At 46.9% G+C, this 27,963-nt stretch overlaps 1 protein-coding gene across 1 annotated transcript; it reads right to left on the bottom strand.

Moving 5' to 3' along the window:
• ARL3 (ARF like GTPase 3) lies at positions 1–26,834 on the bottom strand. The gene is made up of 6 exons (XM_082285743.1): positions 26,772–26,834; positions 16,365–16,508; positions 15,105–15,221; positions 10,950–11,000; positions 8,809–8,994; positions 1–288 (listed from the first exon to the last, which is right to left on the bottom strand). The coding sequence occupies exons 1-6, from the start codon at positions 26,772–26,774 to the stop codon at positions 241–243; spliced, it is 549 nt and encodes a 182-aa protein (XP_082141869.1). The 5' UTR covers positions 26,775–26,834; the 3' UTR covers positions 1–240.
• Between the last annotated feature and the right edge of the window lie 1,129 nt (positions 26,835–27,963).

Here is a 27,963-nt window from a genome sequence, read left to right on the forward strand (position 1 = left end):
GAAATATGTAATTCCTTTATTGAGATTAAAAAAATGATACTAAAGAGCAGGTCAAGTTCCAAATCCAGCAGTAGGTTTAAACCGATGTTGTTCCCTTTTTTCTCTCTCTTTTTTTTTTATTTTTAACAGCTGTAGCTGTGCACAGATGGAAAAACATTTGGTCAGAAAGCAGCAAATTAGTGTTTTCAGGCTAGAATTCTGCTCCCACCGCTCCTCCATTTCCATGCAGCTCAGAACGCTTTACTTCTTCTTAGCACTGACATTTTTGCACACCCAGTTCATGCCGTCCTTCAGACAGAGAAAGGTAATGTTAGTCAAGCGAAGGGAGGAGGAATCCCCCAAGCCCACCCCACCACCATTCTGCAAGCACCGTGTTCTGCCTCTTCACTGACCCCCTGCCTGCCCTTCTGTGCCCAAAACCACTGTGGGTTAAAAAAATAAGTGCTTCCTTGCTTGGTAGATGTTGTCACACAGAGGTTATTAAATCTTTCATCTGACCATAAAAAGTATCATCATCTCATCACATCGCTATGTGTAGGTCCTTCGAGGAAGGATCACTTTGCAGACAAGGTATGTCAGTGGCAGATGAAGGCTCAGTTCCAGGTTTGGCTACAGATGATTTGTGTAACCTCGGGCAAGCCATCTTATCTTTGAGACTGGATTTCAGGGGACTGTTTATTATACAGTCAGCCCCCTGTTAAGAAAACAAAATTAAGCTCTAATTCTCCGCTCATCCGCAAGCCTTGAAATTCAGATCCATGAAAGTCACTGCAATAACCGGACCTGGACCCTGCACCCTGTTCCTCAGGGTCCCCACAGAAAGTGGGCCCTCAGGGGTCCCACAGGGGTTCAGTGAGAAGTTATGTAGTCATGTTTTAAGAGGCTGATATAGTCTTTAAGGTATCTCTGTAAAAATGTGTGGGTGACTTCTCTGGCCACTGCAAGCAGGACGGCAACACTTGTGCTGTGAATACCTGATTTGTGAGTTTATTGCTGAGAACCCAGAATGGGACATGCTATTGAAAGCCAAAGAAACACTTCATCTGCTCCTGTCACTTATCCATTAGGGGACATGCACAATGGAACACGATGCACAGTCTCCTCATATTTGTGTCCCATCAAATCCCTTACCTCTATCCTCCTACAAGTTATCTCTGTGGATGGGGAGGCTGAAGGCAAAAGGTAGGGTTTTGGGGATGAGAGGGGAGCAGGGCATCTTTGTGTTTGGAAACCAGGCAAATGTCACTTTGGAGTTCAGAGTGGGGGGATTTCACTGTATTATGTTCAGTGGTCATTTTTGTACCATTACAACAGTAAGCTTAGTTAGACCGTAAGAAAGGTCAGAGCTTTTGGGCAAACATCACGGTAGCCCCACGGTAGCCCTGTTGCTGGTGTCCTATACCCTTGCTCCCAGACTGCCAAAAGGCTGCCAAGGACCTCAACTTCTCCAAGGACAGGTGGCCCAAGGCAGAGTATGGCAGGCCCTTCGGGTGAGCTGACACTCACTGCCGTGCCTCTATGTCATCCCTCAGCCACAAAGGTGGTGGCCATGTCAGAAGGCAGCTAAAGAGTTAAGAGAGAAGAGAGGGAGTCCTCAGGGCTTAATCAGAATCAGAGAGGTTCTCACTTGAAAATACCAATTCACCTTGATAACTGTGCTATGTGACACTTCTTATCTGAAGGGGAGCAGCAACTTTTGAAATCAGCCCTTGTTGCTGTGTTAAATAAAGAATAAGTGAGCCCAGTTTGTGCTGGGGTGCACATGAGGCCCTACACTAATAACACTTCTAACTCTAACCTTGGGGAGGGTTGGTGTCTCCAGTTTCATTTATTTATCTCCCCAGCAGAGATCAGTGTAAAACAAATTGTCTGAAATCCTCAGAGCAAATGGGAAAAGATGAGCGGTAGATTCATTTTAAGGCCCGGTAGCTTTGTGTCTTCCCCTTTCAATAACACTGATAACCTAGGTGTAAAACATGTAATGCCTTAAGCAATCAATAGCATGGTTTAAAGCTTATCACTTTAGAGAGAGAGGGAGTGAGTGATTCCCAGCATGAGGAATGCCAGGGCTTAACAATGGGGCTAGGAGGAGAGGTGTCAAGCCTTTGACTTGATTGTGTGCTTTAGAAATCTGCATGATTGCCTGCAAAGAGTAAAAATAAATAAATAACTAAAAATGCTCCCACAATAGTTTCAGCTTCCCCTGCCTCGGAAGCAATAATCACATTTGCACACATCATGGCATACAAGACAAGCAGAGCTCCTCATTCATTTTGAATGTAGGTTTATTTGCTGAACCAGAACAGCTGAGACAGCTTAAAGTAATAAATATCAGCTGACACCCTCTGCTATTCAGCACAGTAATCCCAGAGACAATACATCACTGCAAAACAACAAACACGCATCCTATCTTCTACCTAATCTGACCACAACCTGAATTCACAGTGATTAAAACTCTGCCTGCTGCCATTGGGGAGCTCGGCAAGGGGAAAGGCAGACCATTGCAGCACCAGCGTGGAGAGGGTCATAAAGCAGAGTTTATGATGGGATTTACCATGGCTGGGAGCCTGGCTGCATGAAGCATTTAACGAGGGCAAAAGAATGACAAAGCAAAATGCAAGAGGAAAGGTGAACTCCAAACACGCTTGAAATATGTAAGTAGGTCACCAAACTTTTAAAGCAGGAATAGATTTTAAAAATTCTCTTATGGCATGAGTTAATTGACAGGAAAAATCATATTTAATTGTAAATATCCCCCTGCCTGACAGTGATAAAGGGAAAATGAACATGTTCAGCTGTATCAAAAAGGTGTATGTGAGATGCCTTCCTCAGCCACGTCTGCAGCTTTTTTGGGTGAGGGGGATGTTGTTCTGCAGTGTCCCCAGATGCTTTGGAGAATACCAAATGCAGTAGAAAGCAAAAAAACCCTAAAAGGTACATTTACAGTATTTCTACCTATGGTGTGAAGCAGGATGGAGCATTGGTAAGATAAAGAAATCCAGGGAAGCTGCTACAAACACAAAGAGCTGCTATGGGAAAGGCACACAGGAAGGAGGAAACAGTGCTTGAAAGAGTCAAGTCCTCAAGGAGTCAACTGTTGTCATCCTTTGTCCCTGCACACTCTGTCCCTATATCTGCATGTTTAAAAGATGGTTCTGTGAAGAAAGTATAATCCCTACAGTAACATTTAGATCTTGATAGATGTCCTTGTGCTGCTTTGTTGAGACACTGAGACATTGGCAGTTACTCTGAGGATCGAGGTGGATACAATATTAGTATTCCAGCCTCAAGTCAACCCTGGGAAAACTTAGCCAGAGAAAGATTTCAGATCTTTCAGCTTTGCCTCTCTTAGCTCCTTAACAAGCAGCTAGTAAACTTTACCAAAGCAAAGAGAGAATCCCAGAGAAGAGGATAACACTCCTCGCAGAGAAATGCTGCTCACACAACCCCGCCTTGCTGCAGTCCCATCTGCTATTGTGCCAAGGGAGTTGTACTCCAACGCCCCTTGGGAAAGTACTGGCAGAGCCTTCCCTGGGAGAAATAAAAAGTCCTGTTTAAGATTAGCCCACTGCTTGCTTATTCTCTGCATTATCAGCTTTGCAGCTATGGGAGTGAAGTAATCTGACTTCAAACACAGCGAACAAGTCCTTTCCACCCCATAAAAAGCCTCCCAATTTCTGCTCCCCTGCAAGCTCAGGATCAGGCAAGGCCACAAACTTGTGACCCCTAATGTGACCTTAAGGACAGCAAAGCTTAATCCTTTCATGTAATCCTCTGTCTGCCATAACAAATTGGGTCAGGCAAGTGCAAAATTCTCAATCTCTAGCATTTTTGGTATGCGTTATTTTAACTGCCACTTTCTTCTCCCTCTGCACAGCCAGGACTGTGCCTTCATTATCTGTCATTTCCTTGCACCTCCAGTGATCACACAGGCTGGCTCTTACAGGCTCCTGCCAGTACATTATCCATTGGTTTTTGACTGGGTGAAAGCTTTTTTTTTTTTTGTCCTCTGAGACCTTGTATCCCTGATGCAGTACTGTAGACTCCCTCCTTACCCTACTTAAAAATCAGAAGACACTGCCCTGTAATCTGGAAACATGGTTGCTCTTCCTCAACATGCACAGGCTCTGCCTGCCCCAGGAGAGCTGCAGTCATCAAAACTGGTTTTACATCACATTTACAAGTAGCTCCAGAACCTTGTTAAGATGTGGAAGATCCCCATCCAGCCTGTACTGGCTAAGACACCTTTAAGACAAAATCTAAGCTCTGCAGATACCACATTGCCAGGGATGGTCCTGTTCTGAATCTCTCCCTTATGAAAGTGCTGAATTGCAGCATAGACTTAACTTGGGTCTTGGGCTTCATTCTCAACTGGGTTGAAACAGCTAGGGAGGAGACAGAGGCTCAGCCCTTCCCACAGTCCTTTGGGCCAGACAGGCTCTGGCATAAATTGGAGAAGTTTAGTGGCTACTCTCAGTTTCACTGGCTTTTAATGATCTCCAGAGGGCCATTATGTTTGGGAGACTCTGGACACAATACGCTGCATCATCATTCTGGAGGACAGTTCCTCGGGGCAGGCTGAACTCCCACTGCCTTGATTGGAGAGAGAATCTTGCTTCAGACAAGAAACAAGCTGCAGAGCACAGATCAGTCCCAAGCCTTAAGTCATGTTTAATATCACACCCTGGCCCCTACATAACACCTCAGCAAGAGAGAAGGCAGCAAAGCAGAGGGGTCCTGCTTGCTTTCACACCACCCTGGCTGGCCAGGGTGGAATGTAAATAGCTTTTGCACACCAGGGGCTACAGTTTGAGATCTGGTCACAAATACAACCCCAAGAGAGCCTACGTGGCACCAGAGAGTCGTTGTGAGGCAACAGTTCCCTTATGTTCCTCTGCTGTCATCAGTAATCACCTCCCTCGCTTGCTGTACTCTGTGCCAGGGTCTCGGTGTAGGCTGGTCAGGACTCCGCTCCAGAGGCAGATCCCAGATGGCTGTGGCAAGGAGAAAAGGCTTTCCTGCTTTTGTGACTGGGGCTGAGGGTAAGATCAGACCCAAGCAGACATTTTGCTTGAAAAAGCCTCGATGGCACCATGAAGTCTGATTAACAAGACAAGTGCTGCCCACAGTTACAGTCGGGAGGTAATGAAGTCTTCAGCTGGCATAAGAGGGGCTGCCAGCTGGCATCCAGAGACACTACGTGGAGTTTCCAGTTAACCCAGTCACCTCTCTTCTGAGCCTGCTCAGGACACTGCTAGGCCCTTTTTCCAGAGTCCCTAATGGTTAATTTTAAAAGAGAAGATGCCTATATGGATTCCCCCCTTAATTAACAACTTTATTAAATAACCCATTTCAAATAATAGTTAAATTCTCTAAATTTATATCATTCTATTAACCATAATCTAATCTCATTAACCTTGAAATCCCCAGTCTTAACTACCCAGTTCTATACACAATGGTGCTAGCTGCTAAACTAATTAAATGACCTTCAAACTATTTCTCCTTCATGTATTGGCATTATTTATCTTTGCTCATCGCTCTTCTTTGAAGCTGTCACAAACATCTTCCCATACGAACTCTGTTCCTGCATGTGCTCAGTACAAAATATGCCACCACTCTTCCTTGCAAAATCCATCAGCAATGTCTCCAACTCTACCTCAGCTAACACATTCCATCAGCTGTGATGGTTGCAGTGCTCACTCCTTGTCTTTCATTCTGAACACCTGATGCTTCCCAGTCTTCATTTATTTTATTGCCACTCATTGTCACTTCTCAAAGAAGTTCATAAAGCAGTGACTTGAGATTTAACCACATATGGAGAGCTCCTGTTCTGAGTCTCTGGTACCTGTGACCCTGGTGTACCACGATCCTCAAAAACATCTTTCCTAATCTCACTCTTTAAACAAGTTCTTTGATTCTTCTGACATTTGACGTCTCCTTAACATCCCAAGACTGAAGACCATTTCTTTCTAGGCTGATCTGGGTTTAGTTTAAAAGCCATCTCCCAAAACATTTTGTTCAATTTGCAAGGGAAGGGAGTGCTTGACATTCTTGCTGTCTGATGTGATAGGGCTGAAGTTATGGCTGAAGAGAAATGTAGGGGCTCTTCTACTATAAGCTATAGAGAGTTTGCAAATTTCCTGGCTTTTCTGCAATAATCATTTATGGAATGAGCTACAGTACTTAGGGCAGTGAGACTGCCTACAACAAAGTGGGATGTTATCTGGCCTGCATCTAAACTAATTTGTCTAGATAAGCATGATGAACAAAATATATAGGCCTGAAAATATGTTTACTTAGTTCTGGTCTTCTCTTTTCTGGAAGTGAATGCAGAAGCAGATTTCATTTCCCTGGCAGAGGGTATTGGGCTGAGTATTTTACACTACTGGATGATTAGGGATGTGCTGTGCTTCAGGGAGGAGGAACAGTAAGAAGGTGCTGTCAATGGAGAAGTGTGCAGCCCACTCCAGAAAGCTCACAGACCTGCCTGAGAAGGGAGCACATTTCAAAGCACAGGAACAGAGAGTGACACTTTGTATCATTTACTTCTTCCACATTCAGCACTCATCTCTGAACTTCATCTGTCTCTTTACTGCCCCTTTGCAGCTGGAGAGCCCCCTTGGACTTCCATAACCTAGAGAACAGCCTGGAGGAGGGAGGAAGGTGGCCTATGTTTGCCTGAAACCCCGTCAACTGCAGCCTCGCTTTCCTAGTCACATTTCTTTGGACTGGAAATTTCAGAGCAAAGATTAGAGCTGAAACCTTTCACAAGACTGGCTACAACATAGCTGAATTTGTAGCTTAGCTAACTAAAGGCCCTTTTAGGGGACGCCATGTACTACATCCAGGTCTAAAAATCAGGTTGAGAATTTTAAATCAGAACTACTGTACTGGGTCAGACCAACAGTTCATCCAGGCCAGCATCCTCTTTCTAGATGCCAGGGGAAAGGCCATGTAGGAACAGGATCTGCCTTACTCTTTTCTTCCCTCCCAGACCATGGCTCAAGCTGTTCCTCAGTCAAAAGCTGCCTCCAGGTCTTAGTGGTCAGTGATTGCCTGCAGCTCCCTTCTTCACTTAAGTGAAGAAATTTTTTTTTTCCTGATACCTTTGGTCTCCCCACATCCTGTGCCAATGAGATCCAGAATTTAATTATGCAACTTGCAAAGAAGCACTTATTTTTATTTCTTTTAAATGGTTTTCTGATTATTTCATTAGGAACACGCTTCCTCTAGCAATGTAAAAAATAGCATACAGTCTATCTGGCATTTTTATACCTTATTTTATAAATCATGGAGATCTTCCCACTCTCTGTTCTCCCTCTTCCAAGATGCTAGTCCTAATTTATTTATTATCCCTGTATACAGATGCCACTGTGCTGATCATTCCTGACAGAGGATCCTCAAATCTCTCCTAATTCTGAGCAGATATATGGACCATAATTTTTTCTGATTAGGGTAGTTAAGAGCCTAGAAGAGGTTACCTAGAGAGGATGTGGAATCTCCATGCTTAAGAGATACAACTTGACTGGACAACTCTCTCAGCAACCTCCTCTAGACTCAAGTTATCTCTGCTTTAAACATTAAGTTGGTCTAAAGATCTTCTGAAGACCCTTCTACCCAATTTTTTGTTGGATTTTATGATCCTATTGCTACTACTAAAACCCTTTTAAATGCAGCAAGAGACAGAAATTAAGGTCATGTTCAAGGTATGGGCTCACCATGACTTTAACCTGCTAGAAAATATGTTTCTTGTTTGCTTTCTTGTAATTGTCTAGCATTTGAATTTTCCTCTCTGGCCTTTGAGGAGCTCTGTTCCCAAGGATCTGCTTGTGAGTAATGGCAGCTAATTTTGAGTCCATCGTCGTATATGTATAACTAGGATTGTTGTTTCTCATGTGCATTATTTTGCACTTGTCAACACTGAATTTCATCTGCCATTTTACTGCCCACTCAGCATAGAGGGCTGCTTCTGTAACTCCTCATACTCAGCTTGAGATCTGACTATCCTGTATTGCTTTGTAGCATCTGCAAATAAGGATTTACTGAAATTGCAATGAAGATAAATGTCTTCACCATTCTGTTTCTTTAAATATCAGTGAAGGGAGTACTCGGATTTCAAGCTCCGCAAATACTTCATTAATTCAGGAAAGCCTAAGAGTGAAATAAACAAACCTAGGTCCCATTTACATTACAAAGAGCCACTATACCGCAGGAACTGACTACAGCACAGGAGCCCAAGACTCAGCTATTACAGTTCAGGACTGGGACACAGCGCAGGCCCCTCAGTGGGTTTTTGCTGCCCCACATGCTGCCATTAGAAGTGGTCGTTGCTCCATGTGCAACTCTTGCATTTCTCTGGATCAGAAAAATTGATCCGTTTTTCCTCCCTGGCGCCTGGGTTGAGCAAAACACCAAATGACATCAGTAGCAAAGGTAAATCAGATTTCTAGAGTGCACACTCGTACCAGTCAAAGGGTTAATAGTAAAAGACGATTTGTTTTGTGAGAATGATTAACCTGACAACAGTCTCTTTAAAAGAAATCAATGTCTTCATCTGGGCCAGCTAAGGGCTCCTGGGTTGGGGGGGCAATTGCTCTCCCCCTTCCCAGGGATGGAGGATCCCAAGGGCCCACAGCTCTCCCTTCCCTTTGCACAGGCCCCAAGACACAGAACTCCTCACGTTGTGCACTGGCAAGGCTTTGGATGTGCTGACCCTCATCGCTGAGGCAGCCAGTCCAGCCCCACCCTGCAGATCAACAATCCTTACAGATGGCCTGCTGGCACAGCAAGCCTTCTCCAGAGCCTCACCTGTACTCCCTCTCCTGAAAGGGCTGAACAAGACTGGATCTGCCAGACTCTGTCCCGGATTGTGTGTAGGTTCAGTCCTTCGGCAATCTCCGAAGCAGGGGCAGCCGTCAGCAAATCCTGCTTGTTAGCGAATATGAGCACGGGGACTCCACTAAGCTTTTCTTCATCCAAAAGCTCAGCCAGCTCCTGTATCATTTACAAGGGAGTGGGGTGGGGGGAAGATGGTGAGAGCGAAGGGAAGAAAACCTTCAACCACCAGTGGTTGTCTCTAATTAGAAATATATTTAGGGCAAATGCTAGAAGAGTGTGTTCCAGTGAAACCTAGGTCTTATTATAAGAGAGCAAAAATGTATACAATCATCTCTGCCCAAGGTTCAAAAACTATTTCTTCCAATTACAGGTTAGAAAAATCTTCATTTTGGTCTGAAATTAGCAGTTGCCTTAAAGGTTACAACTCTATGTTTTACCAGTCTCTGATCCCAGGAGTCCAAAACTGATGAAACAGCAAAAAACCATGTAAATTGGCAGTATGAGGAATCTGTCTTAAGTTATTGCCTGACTGGCACTTATACCTGAGCAACCATTGACACTGGCCCTGATATCTTTGCTAATAATGAGTTTCAAGGGGTTGTTTGAAGTATTAATCACTGCAATTTAAACAGGAGAGGACTTTCCCACCCCCACCACCCCCCAAAATGGAAATCTCCCTCCCACAGGAAAGTGCTGATGTTTTTGAAGGCACTGGTTAGCTGAAGACAAGCTAGATCAGCCTTAATAGCTGGATTTTGGCTCCATATGCATGGCACGCATTGGATGGCATCTTAAAAAATGGGTTTGTTCATTCAAAACGGGTTGACTCAAAAAGATTTTTTGAATAGCTCAAATCTGAATCTGCAGTGGATCAATGGTGGCTGAAATACTTCATGTCTAGGGTTGTGCAATGGTCTCATGTGAAACCAGCACTCAGTCTCAAGTCACTTCCCTATGGGAACATATGACAAACTCAGCAGAACTTGAACCTATAGGGACTGCTGGCATTGCAGACAGATGAGTATAGGAGATTTTTGTGGCCTCCTTATTTAGCTGGAAAGGTCTCACACTCTCAGATACTGACATCTTTTATCCACTGAATAGAAACTTCTGGATTAAACAAGTACAGTTGGGGAGATGCTAAACTGCAGTGGAAATACAACTCCACCCCCCAAAAGCAATGTTTGGTTTGGAAACCAGGACGAGAGGATGGAGTTATAAACAGAGCTGGCTGGGAATTTTTCAACAAAATAGGTCTTTCATCTGACACGGCTGATTTATTGAAACCAAAAGTGTTTGCGGAAATATGAGGAGGGGTCCAGGCTGACTCTGCCTGACTCAGGCAAGTGCTCTAAGCTGCTGCTTCTTTTCTATCTCTTCTGCCCAATGAGTATTTAATTACTGATATAAAATGTAATAGCTCCAGCAGGGGAAAGGCTCCCCCACCCCTAGAACAACCAACAGTTCTGCTGTTGGGGTGTGTCCATGAGACTTGAGAGGCAAAAGATCAAGTGTCTCCTTCAAATCAGGCAGAACAGAAGGCTTTAATTTACATTTCTGTGGGGTAAACCTATTGCTAGCTATTTTGGGACACTGTCACTTTCTCAATTTTACAAAACAAAGTTTAAAAGTCCTATTTTTGTTCCAACCTAACACAAAAAATGTTACAAAACAGCAAAACTTTGCAAAACGGAAATCATATTTTCTGGCCAGTCCTAGTTTGAAAGTTCTTAGCTTTTTTTCAATTCCATCCAAAAGACAATCAAGTCAATGTGATTTCCATTTCAGCTTTGTAAATAAGAAAATAGGATTCCTCAGGGTCTTGGTTTGGCAAGGTTTAAAGGACTTAGAGAAGTTTGTGCTTTCAGTATTAGGCTCCATTTGCTATTATTGTATAACTTTAATGAACACTGTTCTATTTAAACAGAATTAGGCTACCTATTTTCCTTGTTTCACATCCACCAAAATAATCTGTATTGATGTTGAAAGGCAAGTCTCTTGAAATGCAAATTTCCTTCATAAACAACAAAATCCTCTTCCTAACTTTTGTGAGCAAGGGGCACTCAGAAGCACTGAGTTACTTCAAAGGAAGCTGGGCACAAGTAACTTACCTGACCCGTTTCTTCAAACCTCTTCCTATCTGCACTGTCAATGACATAGATCTGAAAAAAGAAATTACAGGAAAAGTTACTCTTCCCAGAAAACTCTCTTAGCATGTGCTAAAGTCAGCTGAACCTATTAATTATGCTTTTGAGCACAAAGATCCTTGCTGTTATTTGCAGCAAATGTTGACAAAACTTCATGATGTTCTGAAAGGAAACGAACCACCTCTTTTAAAGCTGGGGGAGTGGACAGCCATGTGGGTAGAATCAGAAAGGAGCAGGCAGCAGTGCTGGGGATGCTGTCACCATCTCCACAGCATGTATTATCTGAAGACAACAGGAGACTGCTGGTATTGTTTCAAATGACCAGCTTACAAGCTGAAGCTGAGCATAGGAGGGCAAAACCCGGGGAGCTAGACACAGCCTTTCACCCCAGCAAAGTGTACAAACATCAGCCTGGTGTGACTGTGCCATGCTGCCCTCTAGCATCACCTCCTCAATAAGCCACCAACGCACACAATGGCACTCAGGGGACACATGAATGTGTTGGGGACATTGAGTTCATCTCCATCAGGCAATCCTACTGCAGCCTCCTGGAGAGGGTGGTTGGGGATGAGGGCTGGATTCAGCCTGCAAGACTCCATCTTCAGCTGCCATCTAAAAAAACCAGGGAATCTCAGTATAATATGCAGGGAAGAATAGACTGGTATCCCTTTTTCACTGCTTGATACGTGAAGGTTTTTGAAGAAGGATGCTCGGACAGCAGACAGGGACAGGACTGGTGACAAACACTGAGCATTTTGCTTCCAGTCGCTGCCATTCCCCATCAGTAGTGATTGAAGCTGCTAGCATGGCATCTGCATGCTCTTTGGTGGCTTACAGGGAGCAAGTGTCAGCCTGGTTTTCAGGGAATAGATGAGCACAGCACCCCGCCATCAAGATAAATGGTATCCTTGCAGGCAGTCTCAGCATAAGACTCCATGCTTCCAGCATAATTTCAACCAAATAGTAAGGGGAGGGAAGATCTCTAGCAGCAATATCTATTAAACTATAGGCACTCCCTTAATGAGCAGCATTTGAGTTGTTTGAAATGGGACCAAACACGCAGCAGGAGAATCTGTATGCCAGGCCTGAGGAAGTAACCCAGCAACCTCCCAGCCGCTCTGCAGATCACTTGGGGGCTGATGTGCACTGACAGAGGCTGGGGGACACGCGGCAGGGCTGGACACAGCTGCGCCGGGATGCGCCAGCAGAGCACGCACCCGGTGCCACGTGATGGGGACCAGCCCAGTGGGCACAGCGTGACACACAGGCCTCTCCCTGCAATGTGATCCCATGCACGTGCACTAATACTGGATCAGCTACAAACGTCCTCCCTGCCCCTACCAAGCATCCACCTCTGTGCATTTGGGGTAGGAAACACAGACCAAAAGAAAGGAAGAAGCTGCAGGGCTGACAGCTGTGTTCTGGGGCAAGGCTGGACTGTCATCTGTCCGTCCTCCCTCAGGACATCCCTGCGGAAGTCCACAAAACGTGAATGCAATGGTCGAGTGCTACTTGTGAACTGAAAGGCAGCACCTTCCATATTACGGTGCTTGTCTAACTGGAAAGGAACAGCTCTGGGTCCCAACCAGCCGGGCTTTCTCCTGCACCGCTCATTCCTCGCTAGGGAGCTGTTTTGCAAGATGAGAACTAGAGACAGCAGTGCTTGGGGCAAAAGCCACAAAAGCACAGCACAGAGAAAGTAAAGTATGTGCCGAGTGCCTACTTCCAAACCAGCAAGCACTGTGCCAAATAGCTGCAGGTGCCTGTCTGAATATGCAATCAGCCAGATATCCACACCTTATTTGCCTGCGTTAAGCTTCCAAATATCACAGGTGTGTGATGCAAGACCAAGCTCTCATTCAAAGGCACCTGCATGGATTTGAATTTGTAATTCCTTCCTGCTTTTTAATACTCTTTAGAGGGTCCTTTCTGTTTTATGCAACACTGTTTAAGAGAAGAGAGAAGCAGGGGGTCCTGGGAACTGTAGTGTATCTCATCTCCAACTTCCTTCTATGGCCAAGGCCACACAAGAGCCTGTTTTTGGCTGTGGTGCTTGGTAACATAGTTTGCCAGTTTGAACACCATGTTGGAGAATGGAGATTTGAGAAAGAAATTCCTGTAAAGCTGGGTACCTCCTTTGAGAAGCAAGCCAAAACACAACCTGGAGTAAATGGGTTGGGCAGAAATTGTAAGTGGTGGGACTAGATGAAGAAATAGCATGAGGGATAAGTTGGCTTAATTTACAAATGCACAATCTGCACCAGGTTTGTCAGAGGGTAAAATTACTGGCTAAAACGGGGGTGAGGACTGGCAGAAGACAGCAATCCATCAGCATATACATGATCCCAGTTTTGGTGTGTATGGAAAGAGCAAAGCACTGCCCCAACATGCCAACATCTCCCTCTTTGGGACTGGGTGTCAGCATGAAGCAGCTAGGGGAACTCAAGTCCATCTGTGCACCAGTTATTTCTCTGAATTCACACTGCTGCTTCCCCCAAACTGATTCTGCTTCTATCCACCCATTTTCTTACTCATATGAAAAGAAGAGGATTCTCCGTACATTGCTTTAACTAAGGTGAAAGGGGCAGGGAAAACAACTGCTTTCATCTCCTTCAGTCTTCAAATTCACCTTTATTTCTGCACCTCCCATGCAGCACACTCTGGGAAGGGTAGAAGCCCACAGGCCAGTGTAGCTCATTGCCTTTGCCAGCAGAGTCTTCCAGATACTGTTTTGTGGTTGCACAGCCTCTGCAGCCTGAGCACCTGCCACAGCAGGCAGAGATCCCAGCGCTGCCGCTTTGCAGGGCTGACTTTGATCTGCACACTTACTGCCTCCCCACCACACACAGTGCCAGAGCCTGGGCTCAGTGGGCACCGTCACCTCACAGCCATGCCATGTCTCTGTCCTCAGTGGCCACAGAGCACAACCTGTGTCCTGCTCATTTCTCAAACCCAAATCTTACCCCATGGAAAATCTCACAGTTCCTCTTTGCAAAAGCAATCAACTGGGTTTATGCAGTGGTGGCTGCCCTCGAACTTTAGATTCCAAATTAAGGCTCAAAAAGGACGATTAGCAAAAGAGAGTACCAAGGGTTTATTAGTCACATTTAAATAACAGCTTCATTTGGACAATGCTTTCTAAGCCTGCAGGCACAGCCAGGCCTTTCAGCAACTGGACACGAGCCTTGGTGTAGAGATTCCTGTTCCTAGTTGCACTGATCTTTCCATGCAAGTGCACTGAAGCTCCTGACACATTACTGAGTATGTGTGTGACAGGAGGGAGGAATGGCATCTTTCTGAGAGAGCTTCCCACTTTCCCATGGGAGCCTGCAGACCTTGGCTTTTCTCTGTTCCCACAGGCAATACTGCTTGGGGCAGGGAGAGGCCTGCAGCCCCCGTCTGCCTGCCTTCATTCTGGCATATGTGGCTGCATGCTAGAGGTGATCTTTGAAAATAGCCAAGACAGCACCTGGAGGATCCCAGGGCAATGTGCTCTGGCATGGAAAAACAAAGGTCCTGCACTGTAAATATAATTGTGGTCATCTGTACCTAACTGTAAGGTAATTACAGCTAAGTTGTCAAAACCATTAAAAGACAGCCTTATGATTAAAGGAGCAAAAGAAAAGACAAGAGGTCTCTGTGTCCCTCAGTCAGACGCTTTCCTATCTGATGCCAGACATAGCATTTAATTGTTATGCCTCAGTTTCCCCACCTATAAAACAAGGGCACCATACTGACCTACCTCTACACATGATGCTTAAGTCACAAATGCCCATGACAGGCCCTCAGAGTCCCCAGTGAAAGGAGCTATAGATGGGTAAAGTACAAGTTATTAATGTTCTTTCATTTGAAAGAGACTGAGATGAGAGGAAAGGAACTGGCTATAAACAGCACCATCCTGTGAAAGTAAAAACATGCAACTGAATGATTTCTGCAAACATAACTGTATTTTTCTTACTGCACCCAACCAACCTTGCCATTTAGCCCAGAATAACTCCTGTTACAATGGCAATGGTGTTGCTGAGGGCTGGGACATTACATTACTTGTTTCTGAATTTCTGGCTGAGACCTTGGAAAGCCATTGCATGAACACAGCATTCAACTGCAGCCAATACTCACAAGGATATCAGTGTTTTCAAAATAGTTCCTCCAGTATGGTCTGATCTTCCTCTGTCCACCTATGTCCCATACGTTCAGCTTGAAGCCTTGAGACTGTACACTTTTGATGTTGAAGCCCTGGAAAGAGCAGAAACAAAGCCACATAGAGCATAAACCTGAGTGACTGGAGCATGTTCATAGCCAGACATTAACACCTTATATATCCCATGCCTGCAACGTGCAGTGAGATGGGCTTGGTAGCCACAAAGATGGATCAGCTGTGGGAGAGGCACCAGCGAAAGCAGCTGCCAAACCATCAGTTTGTCAGTGTTCTTGGGTCAAAGGTTGATGCTGTCATGGCTATGGAGACATATGATGCAGTTAGTGCCCTGAGAGGGCTCAGCAGGGTGGGTGCAGGAAGAGGTGGGAGTGCTACAGATAAGGAGAAAACAAGGGCACTGTGAGAAGCAGGATTGAGCTTGTGAAAGCTGAGTAGACAGTCACAACTAATATGAAGCCAGAGGTCTCAGCTCAATTCGACACGACACAGCTAATGCTGGGCTTAAAAGAGCAACAGCTGCACGTCTGAAGGGTCCATTTCATCAATTAGAGCACCAACTGAAAGTGCATTCAAGTAGAAAAACAGGATGTGGCGTGGGCTGGCAACGTGCTGCCACACCACCCAGGGGACCAAGGCTTGGAATTAGGGTGCCACGGCTGGGAGCTTTGGGAGGCAGCTACAGGGTGGGGGGAAGCATCTCCCATAGCTCTCTAGCAACCTCCTCTGGAGCAATGCTGCAGTGCTTCTGATGGGAGACATCTCTCTCCTCAACCCCAAAGCTCAACAAAACGGCATGAGAGATATTAGGAAGGGAGCACTTTATATGCAGGACCCTTGGAGCTGGTTAGGTGAAAGATGCAAAGAGACAAGGGTTTGCCCAGTGCTGCAGCATCCATTCTACGTGTCCCCTGTTTGGCAAGGACAACAGGAACAAAGTCTCATCCATGCAACCCTAGCATGACCCAAAAGCCTTTTGCAGAACTCCACAGCACTCATCCACTTTTGCACTACCTGACCGATCAGGCCCGAAGCTCTCTGGCTCCTTCAGGAAGCCTCCTCTTAGGCAGAAAAGACACAAACTTAATGGTGCACCAGGCTCCAGTTGCTCCCTTTTTTACTGACAGACTCTGATGAATCACTAGTGTATAAGGTGGCAGGTTATATATATATATATATATATATATACAATAACTGCCTCAAGAAGGAAAGGCCTTCCTCACCTGTGTTGGTGTGATGTGGCTGATGTCCTCTGATGCCAGCTGTTTCAGGAGTGTGGTCTTGCCTGCATTATCCAGTCCCAAGAGGAGGATTCTCACCTCCTGGTCTGGGGTGCTTTTTAGTTTGCGCAGGATTGACAGTAAACCCTAAATCCACAAGAGAGATCATAGCTGTTATTTCCCCACCCCAACTCTCGCCCCCCCACTATGTCAAGCTCTCCTCCCTTGAAATGGATTCTGTCTGGTGGTGGGTCCCAAGACACCTGAATACCTTTCTGCAGTGCCCATTCCCATTTAATTTCCTACTCCTCCTTTTGCCCCTATTTTCTTCCATCTCAGAGCATCAACAAGGTCTCAGACAGCACAAATGTCACACAGCAGGGTGCCCCGCTGGCTACACTGCTCTTGTCACACAGCTGTTTGACATTCCCTGTGCCAGAGAGACAGTGCCTATGCATACCCTGTGCAGAAGCTGCTGACCAAGTCCTTGCAAGCTCTTCATTACCTTTATCAGAGGGAAAACCCCATGAATTTGATCTGCCTCCTAGTTAACTGCAGGTTACTATGTACCTGACATTGGTTCTTTTCACAGTAACTCCCTGGTCATCTCAAACCCCGTTTATCTGTCTAAAACATGCTGGACCCATGGGGCACGTGCAGTTCTGATTCTCAGGATATAGCACTTAACAACTATCTCAGATCACCACACATCCTCGCTAAGAAAAGCACAGTGGATTCCAGTCATTAGCCAGGCTCAGCCCTCTGAGCTGACAGTATCACTCAGGATTAGGAAACAGAATATGCAGGTCAGCTCATTTACAACCACACACCTTACAGAAGCATACCCAAGCTTCTGTCAGTGCCACCAGTCAGAGACCGGCACCTCTGTAAAATGGCTGGAAAAATATTCTGGATCCTGGCACATAACCAAGAGATGCAAATCACCCGACTTCCATCTGCCTCTCACTGCCCAGCCCACCCCGCAGGAGAGGGGCTGTTGCAGCCAAGGGCACAGGAGCAGGCTGTAACACCAGGCATGCCTGGGTGTCTTTGGGCACGCTGCCATGCTGCTCTGCAGTCCCTGCATGTCAGGGATCCCTCCTCAAAGCCCAAGCAGCACACAGCACTCTGAGACCCTGCCTGCGGACACAGGTGCTCTTGCTACTAATTTGCCTGAGAAAATATAGGAAAGAAACACATCTACAGCCCTTTCTGGAGCCCTCAGCATTCCTGTTCCATCTCTCCCAGACAATTCCCTTGTTGAGGCCCACTAAGACCCAGAACCAGGAAGAAAGTTCAAGTATCAGCAGAAACCTGAGCCCATGGGGCCCATATCTCAAGCCTTTTTGTTCTCCCAACTGCAAAATGGAGACAATGCTTCTTGTCGACCTGCAAGGGTGTAATCAGTTAAATATCTTGAAGTGCTTTGTTGCTATGAGGAACTAAACCCTCTAAATATTCCTGCTGAGAGCCAAGGACTATTTGAGCCTTGAAGGTTGCTCCCGATCCCCTCCAGATCGCAGCAATCAGAAACTTGTCCTCAAGATAAAGAGCTGCATGTCCCAGTACAACTGTCTGCAATGCATCCCCCATCTCCAGCAGTGTCCTTCTGCCCACTCCGGGAGAGCCCAGCCTCAGCCACTCGGCAAACGCCGCTTCCAGCTGCTCACCTCACTGCTCGCAGGTGGGAGTGCTTTGGAAAGGACACGGCACTACAGGTCGTGATGCTAAAGCTTTCAGTAACGCTCAGAGATTCAAAGGCATGTGACATCCAATTCACCCCTGTAAGCTTTTTAGATTTCAGAGTAATTTATTTGGTTTCTGTTAAATTGCCAGAATTTAATACCATGGCTCAAAATACATGTGTAATGTGTAAGAAACAGGGAGAAGAGAAGGAACTTAGTAAAACAGGGTTTGAAAAACATCTGTAGAAAGCTGCAGGATTGCCACTGTTGCTGTGCTTTTAAAAAGCACTGAGAAAAGCTGAGGTTCAAAAATTCAGAGCTTGTGCAAGGAACAGCAAAACTGCAGTCTTACTGACTAATAAGCAGGCTCAAGGTATCACCTGTTTCATAGGTGATATTCCTTCCTTTCTAGGGAAACGCTGAATTTCCCATTCTTATGGGCCTGACCCAAAGCCAGTGTACATCAGCCAAAGCACTACTGCCGACTTTGGAGAGCTCTGAATCAGGCCCTATTATTTCATAGGTGATATGCAAGTAAAAAACTGGGAATCCAGGCCCTGCTCAAGAGCTGTTAATTAGCAATGGGCTATGCTTGGTAGAGGGTGCCACAGCTGCCCAGTACAGGCACAGGCACAGTAAATCCCCAAACAGCTTTTAGCTGAAGTGTACAGGCCTGTAACACCACGTGCTGGGCCCTGAGGGCCAGAAGCTCACAGCTGGCTCTCACCCATGGGCCCATGGCTAATGAATTTGAAGGGTTGTGTTCAGTGCAGCCAGTCACTTCAAACCCTGCCAGCCCAATAGTTCATCTCCCTGGCCACAGTGCCCAACCCATGTTCTGCCCCACTGATGGTCTGCACTTCCACACGTCTGAGGGAAGAGAAAAGGAACAGCAGCAAAAATACCTCTAATGGTTACTTGTTTATATGCATGTCCTAAGTGCCCTTGACATCATTAAAAAGCACAAGTTTTAACTGCATGACTAGCAACACATTTTCTTTTCACCTGCCGTCAAATTTACAGTTGTGTTTGTTGGCTTGTAAATCTGTGGATTTCAGCTCAGTGTGGACAGACTCCACAGGAGCAGGAACTCTAAAATTCACACATTCTCCTTCCTTTCTAGGGAAACACTGAATTTCCCATTCTTATGGGCCCGACCCAAAGCCAATGTACATCAGCCAAAGCACTACTGTCGACTTTGGAGAGCTCTGAATCAGGCCCTATTATTTTAGTTTATTGCTCACAGTTAAAAAAAGAAGCTGTTGAAATGCTAATCCTATTCACAGCACCACTTGCTAAGAGCAGAGCAGTGTATCCCAGAGCAGATCAGGATTAGGTGCCTTTATATTTCAGAATTCAACTCCAAAATACGGAGCGCAAAGAAATGTATTACAAAGTATTGCTTATCTACCATGGAGCAATTCTCAAGGGTCGGGAAGAGGAACAGTTGTAAATGTTAATAGAGCTTCTCCCATTGTAGATGGATGCTATTTCTGGGCTAGTATGACAGCCTATGAGAAAACGATCAGCATCGTTCCATATTCTACTCAAGTGACACTGCTGCATGGCTGATCACAGGATTATCTGGGGTAGCCAATAGAAGAGAAGATATATATAGAAATAAAAGTATTCTCTAAGGTATAAAGTAAGCTGATTTAAAAGGCTGGAAGACAAGCAAGCCAACATAGAGAAGTGGACTTTATTTCAGTAGCTGCCGGCACAGGTTACATGGTCTGTATATACAACTTAAATCAAGAGCCAAATAATAGTATTGGTTCCTACGACTGTTACTATTTTGTAAATCGTGTTTAAAACATGAATCCAGCATTCTCCCTATAGTTAGCAAAGATTTAAAACTAAGGAAGGCCATGCTCAGATGGGTTTATAATTTTTTTCTTTTTAATTTTTTTAATTGGTCTTATGAGCACACTGGCTAGAAAGACAGAAGGCATTTCCTGACAGCTTAGTAGACTGGAAAAAATAACTCAGCAGAGTTCCCTGCTGCATGCCACCACTATGTGGGACAAGCAGCCCCTGTTGCACACACACTGATGGACAAGCACTCCTCTGCTGGCAAACACAATGCTGAAACTAACAGGCTGAGGAGAGTCTGAAAGCAATGCCTTGTCATTGATGGGAGATGTCAGGTAGAAAGCCATGAAATGAGAAGATCTGGTGCAAAGGAGATGCACAGAAGCAACAGAGGAGGAGCACATTTTTGAAGCAGGGCAGGTAACAAATGTCTCGTGCTGGGACTTAGCCAGTAGTGAGAAGGGAGGATTCCCGGGATGCCTGCACGGCAGCCAGGCCAGTGGCACTCGCTCACTGGAGTGTCCAGGGTGAGAAGCAGGACGAGTCTCGAGCAGGCCAGGGTAGATGTGAGCTGGCTGAGGAGCCGCAGAGACGCCTCACAGGAGTGTAAGGGCAGCATGTCAGCTGCACAAAACTAAGCAGACTGCGGCATCTGTAACAGGGAAGGGAACTGCAGATGCTGCTCAGATAATGAACAGCACAGCACGGCAGCGTGTGCAGCCTTTGGAGAAGGGCAGCCAGACAGGGCAACTCAAGGCTGGGCACAGTCAGCCAGCAACCGCTTCTTGGTCACCTCTGGGTTAAGCAAACTATGTCTTATATCAGATTGGCTTGTTTAAAAACATCTTTGTCCTTGGTGGAGAGGGTTTTCTTTACAAGCACCATGAGGAGACAGACTGATGGGGTCAGCAATGAGGAGACTGCATTTTCCAGACAGTGAGCGGGGACATACAGTAAGAAAAAGAGACTCCTGACAATTATTATGAAATCAGAGTGGGGCATTAAATTCGGCGAGGCAACTAAATGGGCAAGAGCACTCATAAACACATCAAGCATGAAAGCAAAGCTAACCATCTTATTAGCATCCTTCAGAAAACAGGGATGTGTGGTTTTATGAAAGTATATCATTCCTAGGTTTAAAATACCCACCAAATTATCAAAGGACTTTCAATTATAGCTGCATGCAGTAATCCTATTCTCTCTCTCAAAAAAAAAAAATCAGACATATATAAAAATACAGTGACATTTATAGTCCTATCTAAGGGTTTTGTGGGTTTATTCAGCTTTAAATCCATGCTGTATATGGATCTTTTGAACTAGTTGATGCATGTAACTACATCCTGTACCACAGAAGCCACTGAAAGGAAGATTCACTTTATAGGCCAAAGCAAAAATTGGTTTGGGACAAACAGAGCATTGAGATAATCTGTTTAAATATTGTATCAGATTGGCAATATAAAGCCATAATGGAAAGAACAATTTTCCCTTGTACTGAGGGCTGGATACAGGGGGCATGGATAAAAAGCATGGCCCACAAGCTGCTGCAGAGCACAGTTGATTCTTATTAGGAAAGAGAAGTAAATGTATTCTGTTTAACTTTATTAGCCACAAGGCTCAGATAATGAATTTAAAATAAAACCACCCTCAGTCACCACCAATTGCTTATCTACTAGATGTGGATATTTAGGTAGAATCAAATCACTTCACCAAGATGCAATACAGCCACAAAGCTCAGCAGCTCAGCCTGCCATTACGACCACGTCCCCCCATCTCTACAACCCTGCAGAGACGCCATCTTCCCCACTGCTGCAATCACAAGTAACTTGTCTTTACCCTCAATACTCAGCCTAGTACATTTGCCATTGAGGTGACAGCACCTGTCTCCCCACAGCTTCCCAGCATTGCTAAGCTCGATTCTCAAACTTCTGTGCCTTTCCTACAACCGTGGGAGAAACTTCACAAAATATCCATAAAACCAGCCCATGATTCTTCTGCTAATTCCTTCTCTGCCACACCTACAATCCTTGATGAGGTTTAGGCAGCAAACATGTCAAGTTCAAACCTGTCTTGGATTCTCCTTATTCGTATCAGTTGGCTATCTCTCACCCCAGAGAGACCATATTTCCATGGCATGGGAGCACCTCCATGCTGTGCCAGCACAGCATCTAGCACAGCTTTGGGCACCAATTTATTTACTTTTAATTAAGCAATATGGTAGCAGTTCACGATTTTTAAAGAGTAAGTTGAAGACAGAGGGTACACATGACGATTTCAGAAAGTCACACAGGAGAAGCTGACACAGGGAAGGACAAGGGGCTTAGTTGAGCCAAATATCCTGCCTTGCGCAGTGGATATATGAGGCTACATTTGTCATCCAGGGTGCAATCCTGCACACACAGAGCTGGAGGAGGGGAGTCCTTCCTCACAACTGCACTGATTAGCTGGTGCCCTGAAGAATGACGTCTGATTACCTTTATCTTCGGCTGCAGAACTGCAAATGTCACTAATGGTCATAAAATCATCCAGTCTTTTTCAAAATACAACCGAAGTAAATTAATCTATTGAGCACAGTTTATTCAATACTTCTTACTCTGGCAAAACTCCCAAAAAATCATTTGCTTGCTGCATGTCTCCACCATATGGTGTCATTCAATGCAGACTTTCTTTCCTGCATTGAAATCCAAAATTTAATGGAGTCGAGTCACCTACAGAGTTTTTCCAGCTCAAACCTACTAATATAGTTTTCTGTCAAAGAGGTCACACAGCACTTTCCAGTTTGATACATAAACCAATACCAGCATGAATCCTCTTTTCATAATTAAAATCAAACTCCTCTGGTTCCAGCAGGTTTGAAGGAAGTATTTTGCCCTGTGCAGAGAAGAGCCAATGCCCAGCACTGGACAATGTCAGCAGTCTCTGTCTGGTTTCAGAACTTCAAAGTCTTGGCCAGTGACTGGTATACTCTCCTATCTGCAGGTGGTTTCTCGTATCAATCCCTCAGCAATCAGTAAAATAAACCAAAAAACATGACATTGAACTGTACTGAAACCTAAAGTAGTGAGACACTTATAACCCTTGAAAGCATTTTTTTTTTTATGGGACCATTTTAAATAGAGCCTTACTGCCAAGGAACAAGGGACAAAAGAAAGAATTTCTGGGTATGAGGTACACCTAGAGCAGGCAAGACATAGATGCTGGTTTTCCTAGAAACATGAGCTCAGGACTAGAAGAAAGATGCCTATGTATTTAGCTATGCTGGTATTTTATCCTCTCCACCAGATGTGCCTAATGTCAGCTAGACACTCTGTGACTCAGTTTCCTCAACTGTAAAACGGGGCCACACTTTGACAAATCTGGTTTTGACGCAATGATGTCATCTTCAATCAATACTTTTAGAAAAACACTAGCCATCCTCTGGCCCCAGCATCTATGGATAGCATACCATCTCTCTTGGTAAAGACTGTTATTACAGTGACGAGAAAGCCACAAGCTCTGCTTCACACAGCATTTCCTAAACTTTGGAAAGCAGCATATCCTTTCATGTAGCAGCCTCCCTTCGTCCTTGCCATGTGCCCACTGCAGATGCTGCTTAACGGTGCCAAAGACTTCAGCACTACACATCTCTCATGCTTTGCAGTTTTATGGCTCATCCTTCCCTCCATGCTCCAACTATGACCTTCCACCACCCCTGCCCCACAGCTGTGAGAAATGCTGGTATGCTCTGCAGAAGGAGACACTTCCCCTCTGTACTTACTCACTTGGATGAACACTGAAATAATTTAAACCTCAGCATTAACCCTCTTATCACTGGAGTTGGAGCAAGCAGTCACTGAGGGGAGTTTAAGCACTTCCCAGCGCAATCAGGATATGGCAGGAACGGGCAGCTACCACGGCTCAGATGACAAGCAGTAAATTGTTACATGAAGCTGTCTGGATCATTTCTGACTGCTGACCCACACCCCCAGGCTGCCATAGCTGCTTTGGATATATTTGCTGCTGTTTCAGAGTTTCTACCACAAATGATTATTCTGTTTTAGTGAAAAGTCGAGAATCTAGAGAGAGTGCATCGCTCTCCAATCCCCTGCCCAGTCTGGCCAGCCCACCAGGCACCCCAAAGTGCCACCCACCCTGCCTGAGAGGCTACAATTCAAAAAACAACTCCAAGAAATTGAAAATAGACAAAGAGGCAGTAAAATGTTGTATCAAATAACATGAAAACTGGAGAACACCCAGTCCACCCTCTCCGCACACAAAGCGCCTGCATAAGAGCAGCCAGATCCCAGACTACACCAGTTTATCAGGACATCATAAGGCAGAAGAGCAGATTTGGCAGCTGCAGGCCAAATGTGTCCCACAAAGCACTGCACTGCTGGAGGCAGCTGCCCTCATCTTTACAGCAGATGTCCATCCTGTGATGGCTTTGGTGCCTGGTGTGACATGCCCCATCACCAACTCATCTAAAATAGAGCAGATCCCACAGGCCTTATCTCAGTCTCTTTCTCTGTGGCCCAGCAGGTAGGGATGCAGCCAGAATTAACCCAGTGAAGATGAGAAGCTGCCTTTGGTGCTCTTGCTTGCACCTCTTCCCATGCATGAATCCCTCCATGTGCATGAATCCAGCTTGTGTCCAGAGGGCTCCTGGACAAAACAAAGTTTTGCCCTTGGGAAAGCACCTTTCCCATTGCTATTTTCTTCTCCTTGTGCTCTCTCTTCATGCAGCATTCTCAGGGGTGGCTCCACATCCACGGCAGCTCACTCTCACCACCCCTCACCCATAGTTCTAACCCCTCCTTCCAGTCCTCCTTGTACTTTACCAGCATCCCACTTGTCCCACCCCAACTACTCTGGCATCTAAACCCAAATTGTTTCCAACACCTGGATGACTCTGGTCCATCATCCGATGCTTCCTTCAACCTCAGTTCAGATTGCACCATACCCTCATCATCTCACCTGTCTCCTAGCATTGCCCTTCACCCAAGACCCCAGTTTCTTCCTTCAACCCACACTGCTACCTCTCAAACAATTCATTTCTCTCCTCCAACACATTTTTTCTCCCTGGGATCTTTCTTTCTCTCATCAGCATCAAAACTCCACTTCCAGTCTTTCCCACAGTTTATTCTTATTTCTTCTTTTCGACCCAGACTGTCCCTCATCTCGCCAGCCCATGGCAGAAAACCCCAGAGCACACAACATCCCAGCAAATTATCCTAGCCAGCCAAGCACTGACTGGGTTTTCCCAGTGACTCACCAGACTGTCCATCCCACCCAACTGGCAGTTTCCTTTCAGTCCCTGAGCACTTTGTCTCAGTCCTGGCCATCTCTGAACACCCAACCCCTTCATCCAGGCTCTCTCTGCCATGACTGAACTCCCCTTCTAAGGCTGTGTATCAAAAACCAGCCCTTCCACCTCAGCAAGCTCTCTTCTAGCTCCCTCAATTCCTATAGCCAGGATCAAGTCCCAGGGTGGCCTCCTCCCACCTCGGCTGAGTTGTCCACTGTCCCTTTAGAGTCGCAACTGCTCCCAGACTCTTCACAGTCAATCTCTGAACACTACCTTCCATCCTTGCAAGACTCTTCCATTTCTCCTTCCCTTCTCAGGCCACTGCCATCCTGCTCCCCAGCCCTCCCAAGCACCCACCCCTCCACCACACCTTCCACACCTTGACTGAATCAACTCCAGGCACACTGATTCCATTCTAACAAAGACCCCCTCGTAGCATCCTCAAGCCTCTCAGCCTCTGCCTAGACCAATACACAGAATCACAAAATCAATTAGATTGGAAAAGACCTCTGAGATCATCAAGTCCAACCTATGACCAAACACCACCATGTCAACTAGAGCACGGCACCAAGTGCCTCATCCAGTCTTTCCAATCTTTCCCTAAACACCTCTGGGGATGGTGACTCCACCACTTCCCTGGGGAGTTCTTTACAACGTCTAATCACCCTTTCTGTGAAGAAGTTCTTCCTAATGTCCAATCTGAGCCTCCCCTAGCACAGCTTGAGGCTATTTCCTCCTGTCCGGTCACTTGGGTCACTTCTACCTGGGAAAAGAGGCTGATCCTCACCTGTCTACAACCTCCTTTCAGGTAGCTGGAGAGTGATAAGGTCACCCCTGAGTTTCTTCTTCTTCAGACTAAACACTCCCAGCTCCCTCAGCCACTCCTCATAGGACTTGTGCACCAGGCCCTTCACCAGTTCTGTTGCCTTTTTTTGGGACTCAACCCCCTTTTTTGTGTCCCCCATAATGTCTTTGTCCTGCCAGGGCCCCAACCCCAGCCAGGGTCTTCCATGGCTGGAGGCCCCAAACTTACACAGTTCTCATCCCGTTGTATGGGTGCCCCCAAGCTGCACAGCCCCAGGCCCCCACACCGGACTGGACGCCCCAGGTGGGCACTCACACCCCAGGCCCGCCAGACTCCCTGGGTGGGAGACTCATCACAGGATGGGTCAGGCTGCAGGGCACCACAGTCAATCATCTGGTCCAACCTCCTGCTCAGGCAGGGTCCCCCTTGAGCACATGGCACAGGATCGTGTCCAAATGGTTCTGGAATATCTCCAGTGAGGGAGACTCCACAAACTTTCCGGGCAATCTGTTCCAGTGCGTAGTCACTCGCACAGCAAATTCCCCGTATTCAGGTGGAACTTCCTGTGCATCAGATTCTGCCCGTTACCTCCTGTCCTACTGTCAGAGAGCACCGAGCAGAGCCTGGCTCCGTCCTCTTGGTTCCATCGCTTTGGCACCCCCCCTCATGGCCCGAGGCCTGCCCGTGCCTGCCATGAGCCCGGCCGGGCCCGACAGACCCTCCGGCCCCCATCACCCCACGCTCCGCGGGGTGATCATCCGCAACCTCAGGCACCCCCCGGCCCCGCTCGCCCCCGCCCCGGCCCCGCTCGCCCCCGCCCCGCTCACCATCCTCGGCGCGGCCCGGGGTTACCATGGGCAACTGCGTCACACCCGCCCCGCGCGCCGACGTGCCCGCGCCGGGGGGAGGAGCCAGCGGCGGCCCCGCCCCCCAGCCGTGCATGCGTACGAGGCGGCCCTGCCGGGGGCGGTGGGCGCGGCCGCTCGGGGCTCTGTGATTGGCTGAGAGCGGCCACGCCCCGGAGCGCGGGGGCGGGTGAGGGACACGTGGGCGGGAGGCGGGAGAGGGGCCTGGCAGCGCAGGTGGGACACGTGGGGACGCGACGGGACGGGCAGGGCTGGGGCGGGGGTGCGCCGAGCCGTGCCGAGCCGTGCCGAGCCGAGCCGAGCCGAGCCGTGCCGTGCCGTGCCGTGCCGTGCCGTGCCGTGCCGTGCCGTGCCGTGCCGAGCCGTGCCGAGCCGTGCCGTGCCGTGCCGAGCCGAGCCGTGCCGGGGCTGTACCATGCCGGGCAGAGGCTGGGCTGTGCTGAACTGAGCCTGGGGTGTGCTGAGCTGTGCTATGCCTTCCAGAGAATGGCAAGAAAATTGGTGAAGGGTCTGGAGCTCAAGTCTTATGAGGAGTGGCTGAGGGAGTTGGGCGTGTTTAAGAGTGTTTAACCTGGAGAAAAGGCTCAGGGGGACCTTATTGCTGTCTACAACTACCTTTGAAACGAGGTTGTAGCTAGGTGGGAGTGGGCTGCTTCTCCCAGGCAACCAGCGACAGGACGAGAGGATATAGTCTGAAGCTGTGCCAGGGGAGGTTCAGGTTGGACGTTAGTAAGAATTTCTTTACCAAAGGGGTGATTAGACATTGGAAAGGACTGCCGAGGGAGGTGGTGGAGTAACAATCCCTGGAGGTGTTTAAGGAAAGACTGAACATGGCACTTGCTGCCATGCCGTAGTTGACATGGTGATGTTTGGTCATAGGTTGGACTCAGATGATCTCAGAAGTATTTTCCAGACTAATACATTCTGTGGTTCTGTGCTGTGCAACAGTGGGCATGTGGTGCAGCACCCCAGGGAGCACACAGAGCAATGCCATGGCAGTGCAGAGCAGCATTAGAGGGATGTGCAGGACAGTGCCATGGGGGACACAGCACAGTGTGGGGGTGCTGTGCTCTGCACACACGGGGGTTGCAGTGCAGTGCCCCTGTGGGAGTGCCTGGAGGGCAGCCTTGTGGAGGGGTGAGCTGGGCCCTAC

Source organism: Coloeus monedula (assembly GCF_965178545.1).
Source record: "Coloeus monedula genome assembly, chromosome: 8".
Taxonomy (NCBI): Eukaryota; Metazoa; Chordata; class Aves; order Passeriformes; family Corvidae; genus Coloeus; species Coloeus monedula.